Source organism: Globicephala melas, chromosome 11 (assembly GCF_963455315.2).
Source record: "Globicephala melas chromosome 11, mGloMel1.2, whole genome shotgun sequence".
NCBI lineage: Eukaryota > Metazoa > Chordata > Mammalia > Artiodactyla > Delphinidae > Globicephala > Globicephala melas.
Window position 1 is genome coordinate 59,622,298 of NC_083324.2, and position 21,379 is coordinate 59,643,676.

The window sequence follows — 21,379 nt, forward strand, 5'->3', positions numbered from 1 at the left end:
GAGTCTCATTAATGAAGACATGTAATGAACATGAAGGTGTAAAGACATAGCCTTGCTTATGTTTCAACAGGGAAAAATTGGATAGAGTTGCTTTTTTAATAGATCGTGTTTGTCTAAGTTTTTGTTGTGTCTCCAACAATGGAGACAATGAATTTAAAAGAAAAAATAATTGAATTTAAAAGAAAAAAAAAGGGAATTCCCTGGCTTCCCAGTGGTTAGGACTCCACGCTTTCATTGCTGAGGGCCCGGGTTCAATCCCTGGTCGGGGAACTAAGATCCCAAAAGTTGTGTGGCGCGGCCTAAAAAAAAAGAAATAAAAGAGGAATGCATTGGAAAGATACAAGGGCATCCCAAAGGGCTGAAGGCTCAGTAACCAAGGTTGGGAAGGACAGATGTGGGGACGACATGGGTCTGCCTCCTGAGAGCGGCTGTTAATGTGACCTAGTTCGAGTCACTTCCAGTCTCCGTGTCTGTTTGTTGTTTCCAGTTTCCTGGAGTGACAGTCGTATAGGCTTAACTGGACTTAATGCTCTGCCCCTGGATCACACAGCCTTCTCCCCACTCCCCACCATCTTCTTATTAGTTACCTTAATACTACCCATTGTGGAATAAGGTATGATAGGGTAAGGATGTGAATAGGTAATATCACGTGATGCTCAGGTTTGCTGAATGGTCTCTATGTGTTGGGCGCTTTTCAAGTATTGCTTATTCTGCCACCCCCACAGCCCTGTGTCTTATGTACTGTTGCATCTCCTATTTCTTGGATGAGCAAAGCAAAGCCCAGAAAGGCCAAACAGTTTTCCAAGGTTGTAAAGCTTTTCCCCGACATTCAATACTTGGCAGGTCATGCACATACCTTTAACTTTATGGCTAACAGTGTGGATGGTAGTTGGGGTTTGGTCTCTGCAAACATCCTGTGCTAATACCTTAGGGTTCCGGGCGTGATCATAGCCCACGTCTTCTTACCAGTGGAAGTCAGAGCCGTGTCCTGACTGTCTGAAGAGCTTGGCATCCAAGCCTCCCCCTGACCTAGATCAGGGTGGGAGGAACATGTGGGGAGCAGGCTTGTGCATGGGGAGGGGCAGGAACAAAACCAGAGGGCTCAGCAGTAGTTGGGGGCGGGGTGGTTCAGCTAGATTCACGGAGCTCATGGGCCAGCACTTCCAGAGTCATACAGTGGGTCCTGTTTCCAGGGTTATTGGGGATGGAGCAGAATGACATCAGCACAGGGGCATCAGTAGGAGTGGCATCACCCATTTCTGTTTGACACTAATTTAACTGAGATCTTTGGTAGCCTTCTTCTTTTGGTTTTGTTTTGTAGCCTCCTCTTCAGTTCTCTTCTCCTTTATTTGTAAACTGCCAGCCCCTTTTATTGATTACCATTATACCTACATTCCTCCCCCCCATCATTTTGTAATCTCTGAGTGCAGCAATGTCACCCCTGCCTTAATTTATGGCAGGGGCCCAAAGTCAGATAGGGGCAGGTGTCATAAATGGATAAAGAGGCTGGTAAGCTCTGTATCAGCCTGGAAAGCATGCATTCCTTCTAAAAAGGGGAAACTACCTCTAGGATCTGTATTTTCATGTAAAATTCCCAATTTTTAAATGTTTGCCAATAGTTAGTTTTTAAAAGTGGGCAGGCCAAAGACATGGAAACAACCTAAATGTCCGTGGACAGATGAATGGATAAAGAAGCTGTGGAACATATATGCAATGGAATATTAGTCATAAAAAGGAATGAGATAATGCCATTTGCAGCAACGTGGATGCAACTAGAGATTATCATACTAAGTCAGAAAGAGAAAGACAATACCATATGATATCACTTACATGTGGAATCCAAGATATGACACAAATGAACTTATTTATGAAAGAGACTCACAGACATAGAGAACAGACTTGTGGTTGCCAAGGATTGGGAGTTTGGGATTAGCAGATTCAGACTATTATATATGGAATGAATAAACAACAAGGTCCTACTGTAGAGCACAGGGAACTATATTCAATATCCTGTGATAAACCAAAATGGAAAATAATATGAAAAAGAATGCATATGTATGTATAACTGAGTCAGTGTGCTGTACAGCAGAAGTTAACACAACTTTGTAAATCAACTATACTTCAATAAAATAAATTCTAAAAAAATAAAATAAGGGACTTCCCTGGCGGTCCAGTGGTTAAGACCTCACACTTCCACTGCAGGGGGCACAGGTTCAATCCCTGGTTGGGGAACTAAGATCCCGCATGCTGTGCTGTGCAGCCAGTAAATATAAAATAAGATAACTTAAAATAAAATGGCAGGCCAATACAACATGTCTCTCAGCATTGCCAGTTTTGGATGATACTGTTGGAGGCAGGCAGGTGGCAGGGAACACCTGCATCTCCATCCTGGCTTCCAAAGGGACCAGAGATGTTCCAGCCTGTTCCTGAATCAGCCCCTCTCTCCTAATTGACTTTAGGGTATAAACCATATTTTTATGTATGTATTTATGTTACTCAGCTGGAAGACTTATTTTTTCAGCCTAATACATGAAGATAAAATGATAATATTCAATTATAAGTTGGCTCTCTTATCACCTTTACTTTCCCAATTGGATGTTAAACTCCTCCAAGGCAGAAGCTTATGGGTGCTTAAGATATATTTTTAATTGATTGATGTAAATAAACATGTTTGAAATAATAACATTAAGTATTCTCTAGGTAAAGAGATGTTTTCAGTGTTTGTTGGTCTTCTTAATGTGTTTCTGTGTTGTGGGACGATTTTCAGAGTTATGTTTTGCTTTTCTTTTAGGCACATTATTTAAAATGTCCTTCCTCAGGAGTTTTCCTTAGGTCATTTTGTCTTCAAGGGGTTAAACACATTATCTTACATTTTCCTTAACTCTCTTCTTCTATACCTATATCTTTGTGGTAGAGATGGTTTTCCTTGGGATTTCTAAAATCAGATAATGTGCTCTTGCTTTTGGACTTATTTCCAAATAAAAAACTAGTATAGAATAATAGTCTTGGGCCAGATTGCATACTTTTATGCAATTTGCAGGTGCTCAAATGCAAACTATTATTTTCTTTTTCATATTCTTTTCCATTATGATTTATCACAGGATATTGAATATATAATAGTTCTGTGTGCTATACAATAAGACCTTGTTGTTTATCCATTCTATATATAATGGTTTGCATCTGCTGATCCCAAACTCCCACTCCATCCCTCCCCTATCCCCCTTCCCCTTGGCAACCACAAGTCTGTTCTCTGTTTGTGAGTCTGTTTCTGCTTCATAGATAAGTTCATCTGTGTCATATTTTAGATTCCTCAAACTAGTTCTCGATGTCTCTATTTATATAATTTTAATATGATTTCATTATGGTGGACTTGCAAAAAAATTTGTGGTACTTTTGAAATATTTTTACAATTTTCGTACAGTTTCATGTTTTGATACTTAACATGGTCTTTGTTTTATTTGTCCTCTGTTTGGAGAGAGGATTTGTGGAAGTGTGAGAGCACCCAGGACCAGAGAATCTTGGTGTTGGAAGAACAGGGAGTCAGTGTGACGTTCTCCTCAGTGAAGGCTTGGTCCCTCGGGTAGGAGGGAGCTCCCTGCCCCCCACAGCTGTCCTTTCCTCTTCTGAGCAGTTGTATCTTTTTGGATGGTTTTTCCTCATTGTGAACTGACACCTATTTCCTGGTCATTTCCATGCTTTGAACTGAATTAAACACAGAGCAAGTCTAACCCTTTTGGGCTCTCCACATCCATGGTAAGATCATTGAGGGCTGTGAGCATGTTGTGTATTCCTCTCAGGGCCTGGGACCACATTCTAGGGCACTTGGGGGTCCAAAGGACCCAGATGGAAATCCAGGCTTCACCTTGGACTGACAGAATGGCTGTGGACAAGTGACTTAGCTTCCCTTTAGGGGAGGTTTCCTTATCGGGTTATGGTGAGTATTAAATAAGATAGTGAGTGAAAATACCCAGTACAGCCCCTGACTGCAGTCACTCAATAAGTGATACGGGGAGTTAGAACTTGCTGGTTAAACTGAAAAGAAGGAAGTCTTGCAGAATGCCTTAGAGCTGAGCCAAGACAGCCTAGAATCCAAGGCCAGGCTCCTCGGGAAATGAGTCTTTGGTGCTTACCTTGTAGAGCGTCCCACACAGCTGCCGGAGAGTGATGAGGAGCACTTCCTCCTGCCTGGATCCCATCAGTGAGCCCGGTTGCCCCGGAAACCTAACACCAAGGAACACTCTAACCAATGCACAGTCTTATACCCTAGAGAGTGTAAGAGAGAGAGAGTTTGTGTCCTGAATCCCAGCGCTCTTCTTTCAGAGGCTGATGAACTGGGCTTCTCCATCCAGAAGGAAACCTTGGTTTTCATTCACTCTGTCCCCCCAAACTCCTCCCTGATTCAGACGCAAGAACCTTCCAGCTTCCCCTCCCTTTGACCACTACCTCCACCATCTTCTGTAGCTTCACCAGGCTCCCCTTCCTCTTTGGGGTATGGCTCCTGCAAATCTCCCCTAAAAGGAGAGAGTGAAAGCCAGCCTAGGCCTGGCCAAACCAGAGTTCCCCCTTTACTATTTCAAGGTGGCTTCCAGTTAAGAGGCTGATTAGGAGTTATTTATTTGATGAGCAAGTACCTGAATTGTTCAACTAGTTTTGAAAAAAATTTAAAACTAAAACAAGCATGCAGCCCCCAAAGTTTTCCTTAGGTCATTTTGTCTTCAAGGGGTTAAACACATTTTCTTACATTTTCCTTAACTCTTTTCTTCTACACCTATATCTTTGTGGTAGAGATGGTTTTCCTTGGGATTTCTAAAATCAGATAATGTGCTCTTGCTTTTGGACTTATTTCTAAATAAAAAACTAGTATCGAATAATAGTCTTGGGCCAGATTGCATATTTTTATGCAATATGTAAGAAGTTAGTATTTGTACTTAGCGAATCAACGGAATTTTAAACAAAATTAGATCTTCACTTACTCTAAATTTTGGTGGTTTCTTTGGGTTTATATAAAATGTAAAAAATTATGTGATATTATACTAACTTTGTGTTCACTGGATTGTGTAGTAAGTGGATAACACAGAGGTGCTTTTTAAATATTCTTCCATCTAAAACTGTGATCTGGACAGAAACAGGCAGATCACCTTGCTCTGGGATCCCCTTGAAGTCGGTCCCTTGCTTCCTCCAAGTTTCTATGAGGAAATGCTATGGGAAATTACTTAGCTGGGTGCTGTCACCGTGGATGTAGACCCGGGTGATGTGATCTTGTGAGAACAGGCCTAGACTAAGCAACACTTAAAAAAAAAAAAAAAAAAAAGACCTTGCTCTGTGTTTCCCCAACCCTTCGTTTTGAAAATATTCAAATTTATAGGAAAGTTGGGAGAGTAGTACAGTGAAGACATACTGTTAACCTATTGCCACATGCCAGTATAAACACAATTCTCTGTTTTTATTGAAACAACTGAGAACAAGTGCAGACAGCACGAATAAGGATGTGTTCCTACATAACTGAAATACCATTAGCACACCTTAGAAAATTAACAGTAATTTCCCAATATCAGCTGATAAACAATCCATGATCCAGGTTCAGATTCTCCCCATGGTCCCTAACATGTCTTTTCAGCTTAAAAAGAAATACAGGCTCCCATCAAGGTTCATAACTTTGTTGTTATGCTTCTGTTTTCTTTTTAAATTTAGGAGAGTCCCTGCTTTGGGGGTGTGTATGTTTTGTGACATTGACCTTTTTCCTTTTTGGAAGAGACCAGGTAATTATCTTGTAGAATGACCCCCAATCTGGATTTGTCTAATTGATTCTTCATAGGCTTTTTATTTTTACTTTTTGGTTAAATTTTTGGAACTATGCTTACAGAAATGTGCATAAATCTCAGGTATGCAGGTTTGTGAAATACCACGTTCCAGCCTCTGGGATTCTGGGAGCCTTATCTGGAAGCCTCCCAAGACCTTATCTCTGCACTTGTTTCTTGCAGCTTGGGGCAGAGGCAACTTCCTGGCACTTTCCTCTGGTTCATGGTACTGAGGCTGGGCAGCTTCCAGGGTAGGCAGCTCCATTGTACTAGTCTCAGATCCCCCACCGGGGTTTCAGTTAGAGGAGTTATTGTTTAGTTCCCCTTCTAAAAATGTCACATTATGTAATTATCCTGGCTTTAGGAGATTTGGGTTGTTTTTATACCACGTGAATGAATTGGCAATTAGGAAAGTCATTTTAAAGCTTTCGGTGATCTAATTCAATTGTTCAAACTGCCTTAATAAGTAGGTTGTAATAAGACACAATGCTTGGGTTTTTAGTTTCTCACAACCTAGTGTTTTTTTGTTTGTTTGTTTTTGGTTGTAGAGATCCAGTATCAGGCCAGAGGTATTTCACAGTCCTTTATTTAAAAAAATAAAAAATAAAAAGCCAAATATTAAAAACATGATGACCTGGGCCAACTTTGTCTTTACTATCCTAATTACCTTTCTCCTCTTCTGAATACTCCACAGTCTTTCCCTTTTTTTTTCCATTTTCAACACACATGCCAAATGGGGTTGACAGTTCATGGTTGTAAATTGGGGGCTTAACCCGGGGCAGTGAATTCCATGAAATCACATGCAAAGTTTGTGTGTATTTGCTGATGGGCTTTGATCTGAAGAGAGGCTTCCCTAGATTTCATCAACTTTTCAGAGGTGTCTGTGAGCCTCAAATAGTTAAAAACACTGGCTTAAATAATTATTTCCTCCTACAACCTTTGAGATTTTCTCTGACCCTTGACGTAGTATCTTCTTCTTCTTAGTAATCTTTTTGTGTACTATTTGTTTTGGATTAAAAAATTATAAGGAATACAACTAAATTCATTCATAGTATTAGTCATCACCCAGAAATAACTGCTGTTTACACATTGGTAGATAGTTACCTATCTACCTATCATGTATCTACCTATTCATCTATAAATCATCTTACTGTCTGTCTGTCTACACACACACACACACACACACACACACACACACAGATATTTTTTAAAGGAATCATTCTATATGAACCCTTCCCACTTTGCTAAATGTAGATCAATAACATTTTTGTTTAATTGCTGCAGGGTAGTCCATTGTATGGATATACTGTCATTTATTTAACCAATCTTCTATCATGGACATAGATATTTATATTTTAATAGGAATCAAACCTTAAGCAACAGGAGTAGAGGAAGAGACAGGAGGAACTCGGGGTTTTGCTGGTCCCAAGAGCCCACTTCCTTTGTCTTACCTTCCAAGCCCCACATCAAAGGTTAGGCTCTGGACTTTGGGTCAGAGAATGTGTTTGCTTTTTCCATAAGAAAGGAGAACTGTACTTTCACACTCATTCCTCTAACCCCCAAAGGTAGAGATGTGAATTGGCAAGTCATTTGAGATCAATAAAGAATAGTTTTAGAGGGTCAATTGACTTGAAAGCAGCTTCATTTTAATCCATTCTCAGAGAAAATAATCTGAAAAAGAATCCTCAAACTAACACAACATTGTAAATCAATTATACTTCAATAAAAAAAGAATTAACAACAACAAAAAAGAAACAAAAAAAATCGGCTATCTGATCAGCCAGTTTGCCTGATACTAGGAAAGAAGAAGTTAGTGACAGAATTTACAGCATCCCACCTGGAATGCTTGTTTTATGAAGTCTACTTTATTCATTGATATGAATGCCACCGACATAACTGTGAATGAAAATTTATTAAGATTCCAAATATAATTTCCCCAAATTTGAAGACAGAAACCACAGACAACCTTTCATTCACTGAAGTAAGGTCATTTACTGAATCACACACTTGTAGCCTAAAAGACTAAATTCAGTAGCCCTTAAAAGGTGGCCAATTTAGTCTCTACCTCATTGGCTGCTAAAGAGCCAACTTCAAACAAACACTACCGAGAAAAAAAAGAAACTTCAAATTAAATAAAGCAACCAAATAAGCCTAAAAAAAAAGAAATTTCTATACCGAAGAGTGCATATGTCTAAAAATTCAAGTGAATTAAAAGGTAATTCTCAGAATACAAAACATATAAATGATAAAAAAAATCGATTCTCACTTTCCAGGGTTCAAATGGGCCTAATTTTGTATAGTTTACCTTATATTTAAAAAGTCTTCATGAAAATTATTGTGGGGAAAAATTGAATACTTTAATGGTTAAAACGCTCGAGTCACGTAGCCAGGGGAGAGACTTTGTCGTGTATAAGTCAGCGTGCTTTTCCTCTGTCTGCGTGTGTCCGTATTTCCCTGTGCCATGTTGTTGAAAGAGGTATTGCCGATTGTCTTGTCTTCCTTTCTCTCTTATCCATTTACCAAGGACACGTCCAGATTAGAGGCTGCACCATTCAACACCCTTGGGTCCAGGGTAGTAACTGTTCCCATCTGGCTATGTGTGATGAGTGGTGTTTATGTCATGGCATAAATCACATTTTGCTGTTCCATCAGCTGAGATGCTAACCATTAAAAAAATTTACTCTGTCTACAAAAATCAGTAACCAGGGATTTTTGTATGGGGGCAGTCCTTTAACAGTTATTCTCCAAGTCTGTCTGTAAAGATAAACAATCAAATTACTATCCTCACTGAAAGAGTATAGGAAACAACAAGAAATACAAGCTTACAGATAAAAGATGACCTTTCATAAGGACAGGTAGGAAGCCATTTTAAGGAAGACAGAAGGCAACCAAGGAAACCCAATACCCTTTTGAAAAAGTCTTTAAGAATGTCATCCTTTTTCACCAATCCTGCCAGCAACACAGCCTCAGAGAGCTCAAGATGAATTTTCAGAAAAGCATGGAAAATAAAGTAGGTTGATAGCATCCTGTGACTGACTTAATGCTCCTCACAACTCTCTGTGGACTCCAGCGAATACAGAAAATCAATTTTATTTATTTGCATATTACATGATTGCCACTAGGAAAACACACAAAATCTAAACAAGTTAATAATTAACCAAGGTGATGACATTTCATGTAAAGTAAAATGGAAGACTGCTTTTTTGGGGAAAGAATAAAGCTAAAGGTAAATCTTAGACACTTTACAGGAAATAGTATGTGTACTTTTAAAATGATGGTGTTGGGTTCCTTAAAAAACTAAAAATAGAACTACCATATGACCAGCAATCCCACTACTGGGCATATACCCTGAGAAAACCATAATTCAAAAGGACACATGTCCCCCAGTGTTCATTGCAGCACTATTTACAATAGCCAGGACATGGAAACAACCTAAATTTCCAATGATAGATGAATCGATAAAGAAGATGTGGTACATATATACAATGGGATATTACTCAGCCATAAAAAGGAACAGAATTGGGTCATTTGTAGAGATGTGGATGGACCTAGAGTCTGCCATACAGAGTGAAGTAAGCCAGAAAGAGAAAAACAAATATCGTATATTAAGACATATATGTGGAATGTAGAAAAATGGTACAGATGAACCTATTTGTAGGGCAGGAATAGAGACATAGACGTAGAGAATGGACATGTGGACATGGGGTGGAAGGGAAGGGTGGGGTGAATTGGGAGATTAGGTTTGGCATAAATACACTACCATGTGTAAAATAGCTAGCTAGTGGGAACCTGCTGTGTAGCACAGGGAGCTCAGCTTGGTGCTCTGTGATGACCTAGATGGGTGGGATGGAGGGGTGGGAGGGAGGTCCAAGAGGGAGGGGATATAGCTATTCATTTCATTTCATTGTAAAATTTCATTGATTCATTTCATTGTACAGCGGAAACTAAACATTGTAGAGCAATTTTACTCCAAAAAAAAAAAAAGACAAAAAAAAATGATGGTGTTGGCCAGTAGAAGTGAATAAGGACTGTCATGCCTGAATAGATGGAGGCGAGGTCCTGATTCACTTCTGGTTTATTCCACACGCCTTGGGATGTTGTCACACAGCCTGTTTTTGCTGCGTCACCACGGCTTTTGTGAGCAGCCCAGGGTTTCTACTCTGATGGGAGCACGCCACTGATTCCTGCCTGCCACCGGCTTCGTAGGAGTCTGAGGCTGCAAGTTCCATTTCAGGAATTCGAGTTACACCAGTTTTGCATCTTGAGCCTCAGCAAAGTTCTAAATGGGGAAGTGAAGATTTCCCTTGGATGCTTTATCTTGTTTAGAACTCTGTTCACAGCACAGATAGTCAGCATCCTCGTTTCCATGGTAAGCTGGTGGCTCCCTGAATCATCACAAACTTAACTCAACCAAGGAGGAAGAGATAACGTCTGGTGCCTTTTCCCTGTGGGGAAGACAGACCCTTTAATGCGAGATACGCCCTGCAGACCGGCTCCTGTTCCTGGAAGGGAGACTGAGGTCAGGCCAAGCATGTGGGTCAAAGCCTCACGTTTCTCATTTCACTGTGTAATGACCAGGGGCGGAGGGGAGCTGCTGCATCATTCTCATTTCCGTCACTGGCAGCTGTTACTTTGCTAGTAGTTTAAATGATCTCAAGAACTCTAAGCTGAGTTCAGATGTTTGTTTATTGGCACTGCCTTTGGCTTCTGAAAACAGTCTTTTGTGTCCTCCCGGTCTTCAGAAAAGGCTCTTCTCAGAATCAGCCCTTCCTCCCTCCTTGCTCTCTTCTGGGAGCCAGCTTCAAGCTCAGGAAGAAAATTAACTAAAGGGGACGAGAGGCTCAAACCTGGTTAGAGGGGAGACTCCGACTGGAAACGGAAAGGAATTGGGACTCAGCATCCTGCGTTTGTGCTTTGTTTTTGCAACTTGGAGTGAGTTGCGTTAATGAATTAAGCAGCAGGCTAGTAATGGAAAATATCGGTCCTGGCCTGGTGGGGGAGCCAAATACTATAGGTTTGTAACAGGAAGGCTGTGGATTCTGGCTTCATTGTTGGGCCAGTCATTTGTGAGCTGGTGGCCGGACCGCAGGCCACACACTTGGGTGCAAATCTTCCATGAACCGGAGCTGCCCGGGGCGTGTGGCCGGTGCCGTGGCCCAGGGAAGATGGTGAGCCTTGGGTGTCGGTTCTGGTGTGGGTCCCCCGTCCGCGCTGAAGATGATGCAGGATGCCGGACTCCGTTTGGGGGCAGGGAGGGGGCTGCTGAGATGGACGAGCCGATGTGAGTGTTTTGCTGTTGATGCTTTTTTTCTGTGTCATCCCCTGTAGAGTTCCGGGAACGCGTCCTACCGCTGCTCGATGTCTTCCTCTGCGGATTTTTCCGATGAAGATGATTTCAGCCAGAAATCTGGCTCTGCATCTCCAGCTCCTGGAGATACCTTACCCTGGAATTTGCCTAAACATGAGAGATCGAAAAGAAAGATCCACGGGGGCTCGGTGCTGGACCCTGCGGAGAGGGCAGTGCTTAGGATAGCAGGTAAGAGCAAGTGGGGGCGGGGGCAGGGGATAGAGGGAGGTGCGAGGAGAGTTGCGGAAATTCACCCATGGAGTCCCCGGGGGCCCTGTCTGGCTGGGAGCTGATGCGTTGGGCAGAGATCTGCGCTCAAGGTGGAGAAGGAGGATGACCATGTTTACTTTTTGTCCTGATTTATCAAAAGAGCGATTGGCCCTGCCTGCTGGTGACTAAGCTGTTTGGCCCTGTCTTCTAGTTGGAGGAATCGATACCTTTGAAACCAAGGGGATATTTACAGGCATCTGCATTGAAGTTTCCTATTTATGTGCAGTCGCCACCGTGCCAATCTGAAAGTATTAACTCAGTGATTCCCGGTGTGTTTGCTGGAAGCTTCGTTTCCATGTTTGCATGGGAGCTCTGAGCGACCACATTTAACGGGGGTGGGGGGGGTAGATTCCTGGGTTCTGGTACCCAGAATTGCGGAGGGTATTTTAGCAACCTGGATGCGGTTTTGTGTGTGTGTGTGTGTGTGTGTGTGTGTGTGTATGTGTGTTTAAGTGTAGCATCTCTGTCAGCATCATGTGTTTGTAGCAGCTTCTGCCCCTGGTGCTCTTGAGGGTTTAGCCATCATGCATCCCTGATTAATTAATACCTGGGAGGGGCCAGTGTTTCTGTTACCCAGGGTTCCCTTGCACTGCCTTTAGGTCCCAGAAGTGATGGCTTGTTTTACTTGGCTGAAAGCTGAGCCTGCTGTGGAAATCTATCCCCCCGCCTGCAGTGCCTGTGTGGTTTGTGTGTATGTGAGCTGTGCTTTCTGGGGTGGTTGTTCCTCAATTTTTTTTTTCTCAGAAATGGTAATGGGGTAGATTGGGGTGTGTCTTCGGGAGCTCTCTTGCAAAGGCCAAAGGCCAGGTGTTTATTGGAGTTGGTTTCTGCAGTGGATCGGGCCTCTCTCCCCTCCCCCACTCTCTCCCCCAGGCCCCTTCCCACTCAGTTTCTTTTGCCTCCCACCATCATGCAAAGTTGGTACTTGTACTCCTTCGGGGGTGGGGGTGGGGGCTGGAGGGGACTAGCTCAGGTCCCAGCCATCATGGTGGCTGAGTCCCCCTAGTGTCCCCCAGTGGGATTTTCTGATTACGGGAAAAACAAACAGGGCCCAGCCAGCCATTCTCTAGTCCAGGTTTCTGGGGCAACAGCTTTGAGCTTCTTCTGGCTTCTGTTGTGAGATGCTGGCTGGTCTCACCCAGGCCTTCAAAGAGGAGGATGGAGGGGGAGAATGGGGTGGAGGGAGGATGGAGACAGCTTGGGAGCCAAGTGAGAGTGGGCAGGGGTGGCCTGGGAGAGGTGCAGAGCTGGGCGAGTACCAAAAAGTGTTTGGCCACCGAGGCCTGATTCCTTGCCCTGTCAAGATACCGCCAAGGGAGTGGAGGAGACAGTGCCAGAACCAGGGTACCAGATATTTGGCTCAGCAGAAAGGGAAGATGGGTGAAAGGCGGGGGCGTGAGAAATTGCTGGGGCTTTGTAGAAAGCCTGGGATGCCTGTCCTCTGCGTTTTTACGGAAGGTACAAGATCCTTCTGTCTTGAGAGTTTTGATAAAGGTGGCAGAGACAGGTATTTTGCTTTTGGTAGTGAAGGAAGGTTTATGAGAGAAGGAAGGGCATATGTTTGTCAGGGGGAATGAGGTTATATAAACTAACAGACAGGAAGTCAAGAGAGGCTGGTGGTAGTAGTGGTCGGTGTACACTGACGGTAGGGAAGGAATGGAGGACCTGGGGGTTCTGCTGGGTGCAGTGGACAAGCAGGTGCTGCGGTCAGTAGACTGTAGGCTCTGGGAGGGCAGGGGCCATGTCTTACTTGTTGTAAAAGGTTTACTATGAAGTTACTGGTAGTTGGTGCACTGGAGACCTCTGAGTTACATACTTTTAAGATTATATCAATTCTTCAAAAATATAACAAAAGAAAATAAAACAACAAACAGAATACGCAGCCCTAGTATGGACATGTACTACTTACTGTGTTTAAAATAAATATTGGTAAATTGGCTGTTGCCACACAAGTCATAATCATTTCATCACTGGCCCCAGCATAGGCTCAGGGGCCAGTCTGCAAATATGTTTCATTGTCATGTGGCTAAACTGTGAAATCCAGATAGATTTTGTATTAAATTTGCCACAGATCATCCAGCGTGAGGATAAGGGAACAGGGCATCTGAGGGCATTTGGTGCAGTGGGTAGTTGGAAAACATACCATTCAGATTTCAACTTCTCAGGCATTTTCACACTTGGCCTGAAACTCGGCTGATCGGTGAAGTTCATCCCTAGTAGGGGACGGGGCAAGGGTCAGAAATGGTGTGCGGATGTCCATCCATCATGTTCATTATTTAGTAATAAAGGAATTGAAAGTCTCATATTTTTATTTGTTTTTAAGGTCATAAAAATAAAATAGAATGAAAATGTCTAGAGTCAAAAAGACCATATGGTCAGGGGGAATCCCTTAAGTCATTCACATTTAATACATATTTATTAAGCCTCTGGAATAAAATGAAGATAAGCACACAGTTCTGCCTTGAAAGAAATTCTAGTCTAACATGACCATGGATGTGCTGTGAGACAGTTACAACACGGGTGAGAGATTAGCTGTAATGGCTGTGAGTACCTGTATTATTTGAGGGGAGATTTAACTAGCTTGATGGACTAGAGTGAAAGGGAAGGCCACTACCGAGGGATGGAGCTACAGGAACACAGCAGAGAGATGGGTTCAAATGGAAACTGCAAGTCATCTGTGTAGCTAAAGCCTGGGATTTGTAGGGAAGAGCAGAAACTGTAAGGGTGCTTTCGGGCAATTCCAAGGAGATTGGACTATTTATGCTGTAACTGGTGGGGAATCACCTGAAGATTTTTAAGCAGTGCAATGACATAATCAGATGTACATTTCTGAAAGTCTTTTTGGTGATGGTGTCACATGTCTGATACTTATATTTTTAAAAGTGCTTTTGCATTTATTGTAGTATCTTCATTTTAAAATCTGAGACTATAATATATGCCCTTCTGATCTCTCAGGGTCAAGGTGAGAATGACATGGTAAGAAAGGGGCTTTGTACCCACTGTAAATGCCTTTAACATCATCGTAAGACAGATCTGCTGTTCTTACTCGCGGGATACTGTAAGTTGGGGTTTTCAGTCTTGAAGTGCCTGTAAAGGTACATGGTTTGTTAGTGACAGTGTTATTATTATTATTATTTTTTGCGGTACGCGGGCCTCTCACTGCTGTGGCATCTTGCGTTGCGGAGCACAGGCTCCGGACGCGCAGGCTCAGCGGCCATGGCTCACGGGCCTAGCCGCTCCACAGCATGTGGGATCTTCCTGGACCAGGGCACGAACCCGTGTCCCCTGCATCGGCAGGCGGACTCTCAACCACTGTGCCACCAGGGAAGCCCAGTGACAGTGTTATTTTAAAGTATGGATGTTGGACCCATGTGAATTCTTTGAAGTTAGAATGTAAGGACCTTGGCAGAGTCAGACTTTGGACTTTAATTCTTCCTCTATCATGAACCAGTTGTGTTTTCTTGGACAACTTACTGAACATTTCTCAGCTTCATTTTCTCTATCAAAAGATCATGGCTGTGGCGATTAAAGTAGTAAATGCAAAACATTTTGCAGATTCCCTGGCACATGGAAAATGCTCTGTAAATGACAGCTGACTGATGGCTGGATGCTCTCATAAGCACCTAATATGTTATTTCATTTAGGTTTCCCAACAATTTTATGAAGTAGGTACTATTATTTTCTCCATTTTTCAGTCCAGAAATCTGCTGAGAGAGGAGAGATTCTTCCCAAGGTCATAGGAAGTGGTTGAGCTAGGATCTGAATTCAGGCCGTCTTGACTCCAGAGGCCAAGCTCTTAACTGCTCTGCTTTTGCTGCTTCCCTATGGAATACACTATTATTATTAGCAGATTGATCCTTTATTATCTTTCCAAGAATGCATGGGGTAAAGGCTGTTTTTACCAACAACCCCAAATGCTGCTTGTTCATTTTGACTGGTTCCTTCAACAGACAGTTAAAATCACTGCAGTGTGCACTGATTGTATTCACAAAACTGGGTGCTACTGGGTGTCAATTTCTGATGAAGGATCAGACTATGCCCTTAATGACCTTACTCACTGTGAGGGAGACAAGACAGTTTTGAGAGATCTCCATTTGTATATATGTGGTCTGTATATGGGATGACTCTTAGGGATCGAATTGCTAACCCTTTCATTTCCAGAAGGTGTCCCATATGATATCTGTTTGTTACTTCATGAACTAATGTATACATAAATACATGCCAAGTTGCAAGAAAACTCTAGTGATCCTAAAGGCTTAGTGGATCAAACTCAGATCAGTGGTCAGGACAGAAAAGAGAAGTGTGGTCTTGCTCTGTTTGGAGTAACAAAAATAGGCCAATTACTGATGAGAAGTAAAGCTTTCCAATTCTAATTCAAGTAAGTTTTATCAAGAGTATACAGTTTTCCAAGAGTACTCATTCCCATCTAACAATTGATGGAAAATGATCCAGATTCACATCATTGAAAAAGAAAAAAGAATCATCAAGGACAAAAAGTCAGTACTTATGAAAGAAGAAATAGGAAGGGGAGATGTGGGCAGAGGTGAAGTTGTCATAAATCAGAGAGTCAACAATGAGATGGTTCATCTAATAATCATAACAACAACAACAGCTAACACTTATAAAGTTATCATAAAGTTGAGCTATCACAACTTTATGATATGATGATATATGATGAACTTTATTTTATTTTTTATTTTTATTTTTTTTTTGCGGTACGCGGGCCTCTCACGGTTGTGGCCTCTCCCGCTGCGGAGCACAGGCTCTGGACGCGCAGGCCCAGCGGCCATGGCTCACGGGCCTAGCCGCTCTACGGCATGTGGGATCTTCCCGGACCGGGGCACTAACCCGTGTCCACTGCATCGGCAGGCGGACTCTCAACCACTGTGCCACCAGGGAAGCCCATGATGAACTTTATGATATGTAATCATATACTTATCCTGATGAAGACAGGATAAGTAACTTGGCCACGTCACATAGTCAGGAGCCAGGATTCCTTCCAAGGCCGGCTGACTTCTGTCAGTCCTCTTAAACACACCTGTTTACATGTCTGGGTACCAACCGGTTTCTCCAGTGGACTCTTAAACTCACCACTTTAGTATATGATACATGCCAAAGCGAAGGGAATTGGACCCATTTTACTCACATTCAGTGGAGACCAGTGCTATGTGGGGTGAATAATGGTAGGGAGAAGGAGGGAGGTGGCAACGTGAGACGGGTGCTGTGTATCGACTCGGGCTGTGGCCGCGGCAGATGCGCGGGCCGGCTCTGGGGGGCGGAAGGGAGGGACCGCCGGCTGGTCCCCGGGCCGCGGGGCGGCGGGCGCGCAGGCGCAGGCGTCTCCAGGCTGTCAGGACCCCCGCCCGCCCCCAGATGCGCCTGGGGCGGGGACCCCCGGCTCTCCCCACCGCGCTGTCCCAGCGACCTGGTCCTTCTGTGACAGCGGCCGGATCGAAGAGTATTTCCCACTCTTCTCCCGGGAGCCCCGCGGGGGCTGCGCGCGCGGGTGGCGCGATCCGCGGCTTTGTTTCCCAGGCACCTGTTGTGGGTCCCAAATAGAAACCTCGCCCTTGGGACCCGGGCCGGCCAGCCAGCGTCCAGGGTGGGCGGGCTTGGCCGCGCGGTGGACCGGTGGGCGGGCCGGAGAGGGGCCCGGGCGCCGCGGCGCTGCCTGCGGGAGGGGCCGGGCGGCGCGGGCCGGAGCCGAGCCAGCCGGGGCGCTGACCGCCGCCTCGCCCCCTCCTTTCCGCCCTCCCGCCTCTCTCCCCCGCTGTGCCCTCCCTTCCTCTCCCCGGGGCGCGGGCGAGTGTCTGCGGCGCGGCGGCCAGGAAATGCCGCAGATGCGCCGCGCAGCATCCCGGGCGGAGGCAGCGCGCGCGTCCTCCCGGCTCCGAGCAGGCGCCCAGCGCAGAGCCAGGGTGGCGGCCGCCTCGGCCTCCGAGGGTCCCGGCTCCCGCAGCCCTCCGCCTGTCCCCGCCGGGTCCCGGGCTCCTCAGCGCGGCGTGGCGCTGCAGGTCGCCGCCCCCGGGCTCGCCGAGATTGGCCGCTGCTGAAACCTGAGAGGACTGTGGCTCCTGCGGGCCGGGCGGCCCCGCACCCGCGGCCCGCCAGGGGACCTGGGCGTCTCCCCGGCCGGCTCTGGCTCTGCTCCCCCGGGTCTGCGTCCCCGGCTCTGCGCCCCCAGCTCTGCGCCCCGGCGCTCTCCCCCAGCCTGCTCTCCTTCCGCGTTTCCATTACCAAGGCTGCATCTTGCTGACTGCGATCCTGTCCGGGGTTCGAGCGGGAGAGGGGAATTGGCCAGTCGTCGCTTAGGTAAACTTGGGCATGGCGGGGTACCTATCCCCAGCCGCTTACCTGTACGTGGAGGAGCAGGAGTACCTCCAGGCCTACGAGGATGTCCTGGAGAGATACAAAGGTATGTGGTTCCCCGCGCCCGGGCCGCGGGGCTTGGCAGGGACCAGAGGGGTGACCGTCGCCTTTGCTTAACCCGAGCCACCACTGCTTGGGCACAAGTAAACAGGTGTCTGGACCAGGTGTCTTGGGAATGGACCAGGTCTTTTTGGGATGGAATTCCGTACCCCAGCGCAGGGAGGGTGATGGGGTGGGCGACGGCCCGTAGACGCCCTAGGACGAGCAGTACAGTGCGGGGGAGGGGTTTGGTTTCCAAGAAGCACGTTGCGTTTTCTCTCCCCTGCAAAAGCTTTTAAGCACTACGCATCATCATAATTCTTCCTGGGAGGGTGGAGACCGATTAATTCTCCATAGGATTACTAAGGCATTGCTGCTCTTGCTTGGTATGGCGTATTGGTTAACCCTATCAAAAAGGTCCTTGGCTTCTTAAATAAATGGACTGTTTCACCACTGAGAGCATCACCAAATCATTTTTCTTAAAATGATTTTATATGAAAAAGTTTATGGTTTGTGACTATATATCTATTCTTACATATGATAAAGATTACTTGATAGTGTGATGCATGAAAGACTCGTCAGTGAGTCTGTGGTAAATTTAAACGTAAAGGAGTATATTTTGAGATATTTTTCTGCCTATCCTTTATGTTGGGGAAATTCTACGATAAATAGTATTGATATTTTAGTATCATGTTTATTTTGACTTTATAGTTAAATGTGACGTTAGATAAAGAGCATCTTCTCATCTTAAAGGGTATTTTTGTCTCTGGAAATTATTTTTCAGTGTGTCCAGTCGGTCTCCTAACTGTGGCTTCTAAGCGCTCCACACCCAGGGGTAGCTCCCAGAGCCTTAATATATTCATGGTGAATAGTGGCCTATTTCATCGGTTGCATTCAAGTGGTTTTGCATCTTTTGAATATTTGCTGTCGTCTTAAGAAACTCAATTTCTGTAAATTGAATGGGGATTGTATGGTTAAAAATGCATGTATCACTAGTTTTCTATCTATCTGTAAAAAATAGAAATATAGAATCGCGAACTGAATAATTAAATTCCAAATCCCCCCAGAGCTCAAAATCTACCCATGAATATATTTCATCTCCTTCTAGAACATGTTTTATTATTGACATTCCTTTAATCCATGTAGAATTCTGTAAACAGCACAATCAGAATTCCTTTGTGCCAAGACTCTATTGTGTATGACACTACCACTGAGCAAGTGCAATGATATTTTAGGCTAAAGCACATTTGTAGCATCTGTGTGTGTGTTCATGTGCAATACACTCATGTTTACATCTGTCCTCCCATTTAAAAATAAGGTTCTTAATAAGTTGTTCCAGAACCTTAAAAATGAGAAATATTGCAATATACTAATAAACCTCATGGAAGATGTACACCTATGCTCTTTAAGGTCAGAAAGAAAAATGTCTGAAAGTTTGAAAGTATGTACCTTTTTTACTTTTGAAAAAAATGATAGCTGTATGAATTTTTGTCCCATCAAGTTTTACCTCTGACACGTGGGTGATTGCAGGTGACTCGGAAAACAGACATAACTGAGGTGATTTGACTTGCCTTGAGGAAGTGGATGTTATTTAAAAGATGGTTTTTATTTGCGTTTGGAACTAAAGGGAAATTGAAGACCTGGAGGCCATTGCAGTCGTCACTACACTTCATTTTAATTATAACCTAATGATCAGTATTGCACTTACATGTACACTTTTTCAAACATATAGTCCCGAATTTCACCGAAAAAGTGAAGGTCGTTTCCTTCGTTTTCTTTGTGGTTTTAAAATGCTTAGGTCATCAATTTGTCCCCGACTTTATAGATGTTCTGTGTTTCATCTGGTTTTGGAAAGGAGAGTAAGAGTATTGGCCAGTGTATTACGTGGAAAGCTAGAGACCTGGAAAACTCATTGTTGCCGGATGTGTTTTGAAGCCGGTTATGATTTCCCATCAGTATCCAATTCGATGACTTCATTACAGAGCTTATTATCCCGATGACTTGCTGTGGGGGCTGATCTAATCAGAAAAGAATTGTAGGCTTTGAATAGGGAGTGTCAGTTCACTCAACTCTCAAAGTACAGTTGTTGCATTTTCTAAAATCATGCATTGTTCAAAACATTTTCCATTCCCATTTGAACGTAAGAGAGCTTATTTTGATTTTCATTTCTGCCCGAGTTCCTTGGTTCCAGGATGACTTTGCATTTGGCTGGAGTGTTATCAGGTTGCCAAGTGATCATATGCCCCAGCTGTTGAATGTGTAAGTGGTGGGGTCAGCTGTAACAAATTCAGAATCTGTGACAGAAACGTAGAATTACAATAACCTATAATGTTAGCAGTTATGACTGTTAGGTTTAGAAGTTGAGAGTTTAGTCTTCAGATGGCTTTGGAAGGACTTCAGACCTATCCTTCTGGAGCAAAACAAGAATAGTGGCAAGTGAGCGAGCCCTAATTATTTATGGTGTGGTCTATTCTTGGGTCTTACTTTGGTCCTTTACTTCTGAGTGAAAATAGGCAACTGTTTGCTGAATTAGAATAACACAGAAAGAGCTATTTGCTGCAGAGAAGGATGCAGTGTCCTGATTCATATTCCAATCCCTTTGCTTATAAAATATATTCATCGCCAGGATATTCAGGGCATCTGATTAAAAAAAAATCTCATTACTTCAGCAGATTACCACAGTCAGGGTGAATAAAGGCATTTACTTTCGAATAAAACATATTTCTTTGTTATTGTTTATGCTAGAAATTGCCCATGTCAGTGGCTTTCTTTAATATCTATAGTGAATTATGCAGTTTATTTACCATGTAAATAGAAAACATTTTTAGTAGGTTAGCACAAAAGATGCAGAACATCCCTCTTGTCTTTCCTGTCAGTATAAGGAAACTAACCTACATACTATTATTATAATTATTATATATTATTATATTATCAATATTAACTAGATGTCACTCTAATCTATGAAATTCTGCTGTTTGAGTCTATCATTGGAAGATTTTCTTTCCTCAACACATTGTTACTTTTTAAAATTGATACTTAGTGTGAAAATGAGATCATTAATGTGAACCCAATAAATTTTATTCTATACATTTTAGACTTAACGGACAAGGAAGGTAAATTATTTTGGTCCAAGAAAATGGATATTTTTCCATTGACCTGGAAATTAATCAGTTATCCCCAGACAGCTATAAAAAGGGTTTCATTATTATTCTCTATGAAAGCTGAGTGGCAGATTTCTTACTTATCTATATCTGTATCTGTCTATCTATCTGTCTATCTATATATCACTAGAAAACCCTCTTCGATTAAGAAAAAGGCAAAATGTTCTGTTTCTCATGAAAATGTTGAGGAATTGCTAAAGCAATTGCTAAAGTCCCTTCTCTCATTAGAGCCGTGTGATTCTGCTTATGCCCATGGTGACAAAATGAACTGAGAACTACTCACAGCCAGTAGTTTTCATTTTCACTTCAGTTTTACGTCCTTAGGTAGATATGTGAATGGTCAAAATCCTGTCTTTTACTGTGTAAATTAACTCTGGTGCCAGTTGAATTGAAGC

General features: G+C 43.5%; 1 protein-coding gene across 6 annotated transcripts in view; it reads left to right on the forward strand.

The window, feature by feature from the left end:
• Nucleotides 1–21,379, forward strand: part of DST (dystonin) — a 496,183-nt gene that overhangs the window by 83,089 nt on the left and 391,715 nt on the right. For 3 of the 6 annotated variants that reach the window (XM_060308075.1, XM_060308076.1, XM_030841045.2), the window contains exon 4: nucleotides 11,127–11,334. In XM_060308075.1, coding sequence (XP_060164058.1) covers nucleotides 11,127–11,334 — 208 coding nt within the window. Of the gene's footprint in view, nucleotides 1–11,126; nucleotides 11,335–17,702; nucleotides 17,831–21,379 lie in introns of those variants that run through there. The other 3 variants (XM_060308077.2, XM_070046680.1, XM_070046681.1) reach the window with 1 other exon arrangement.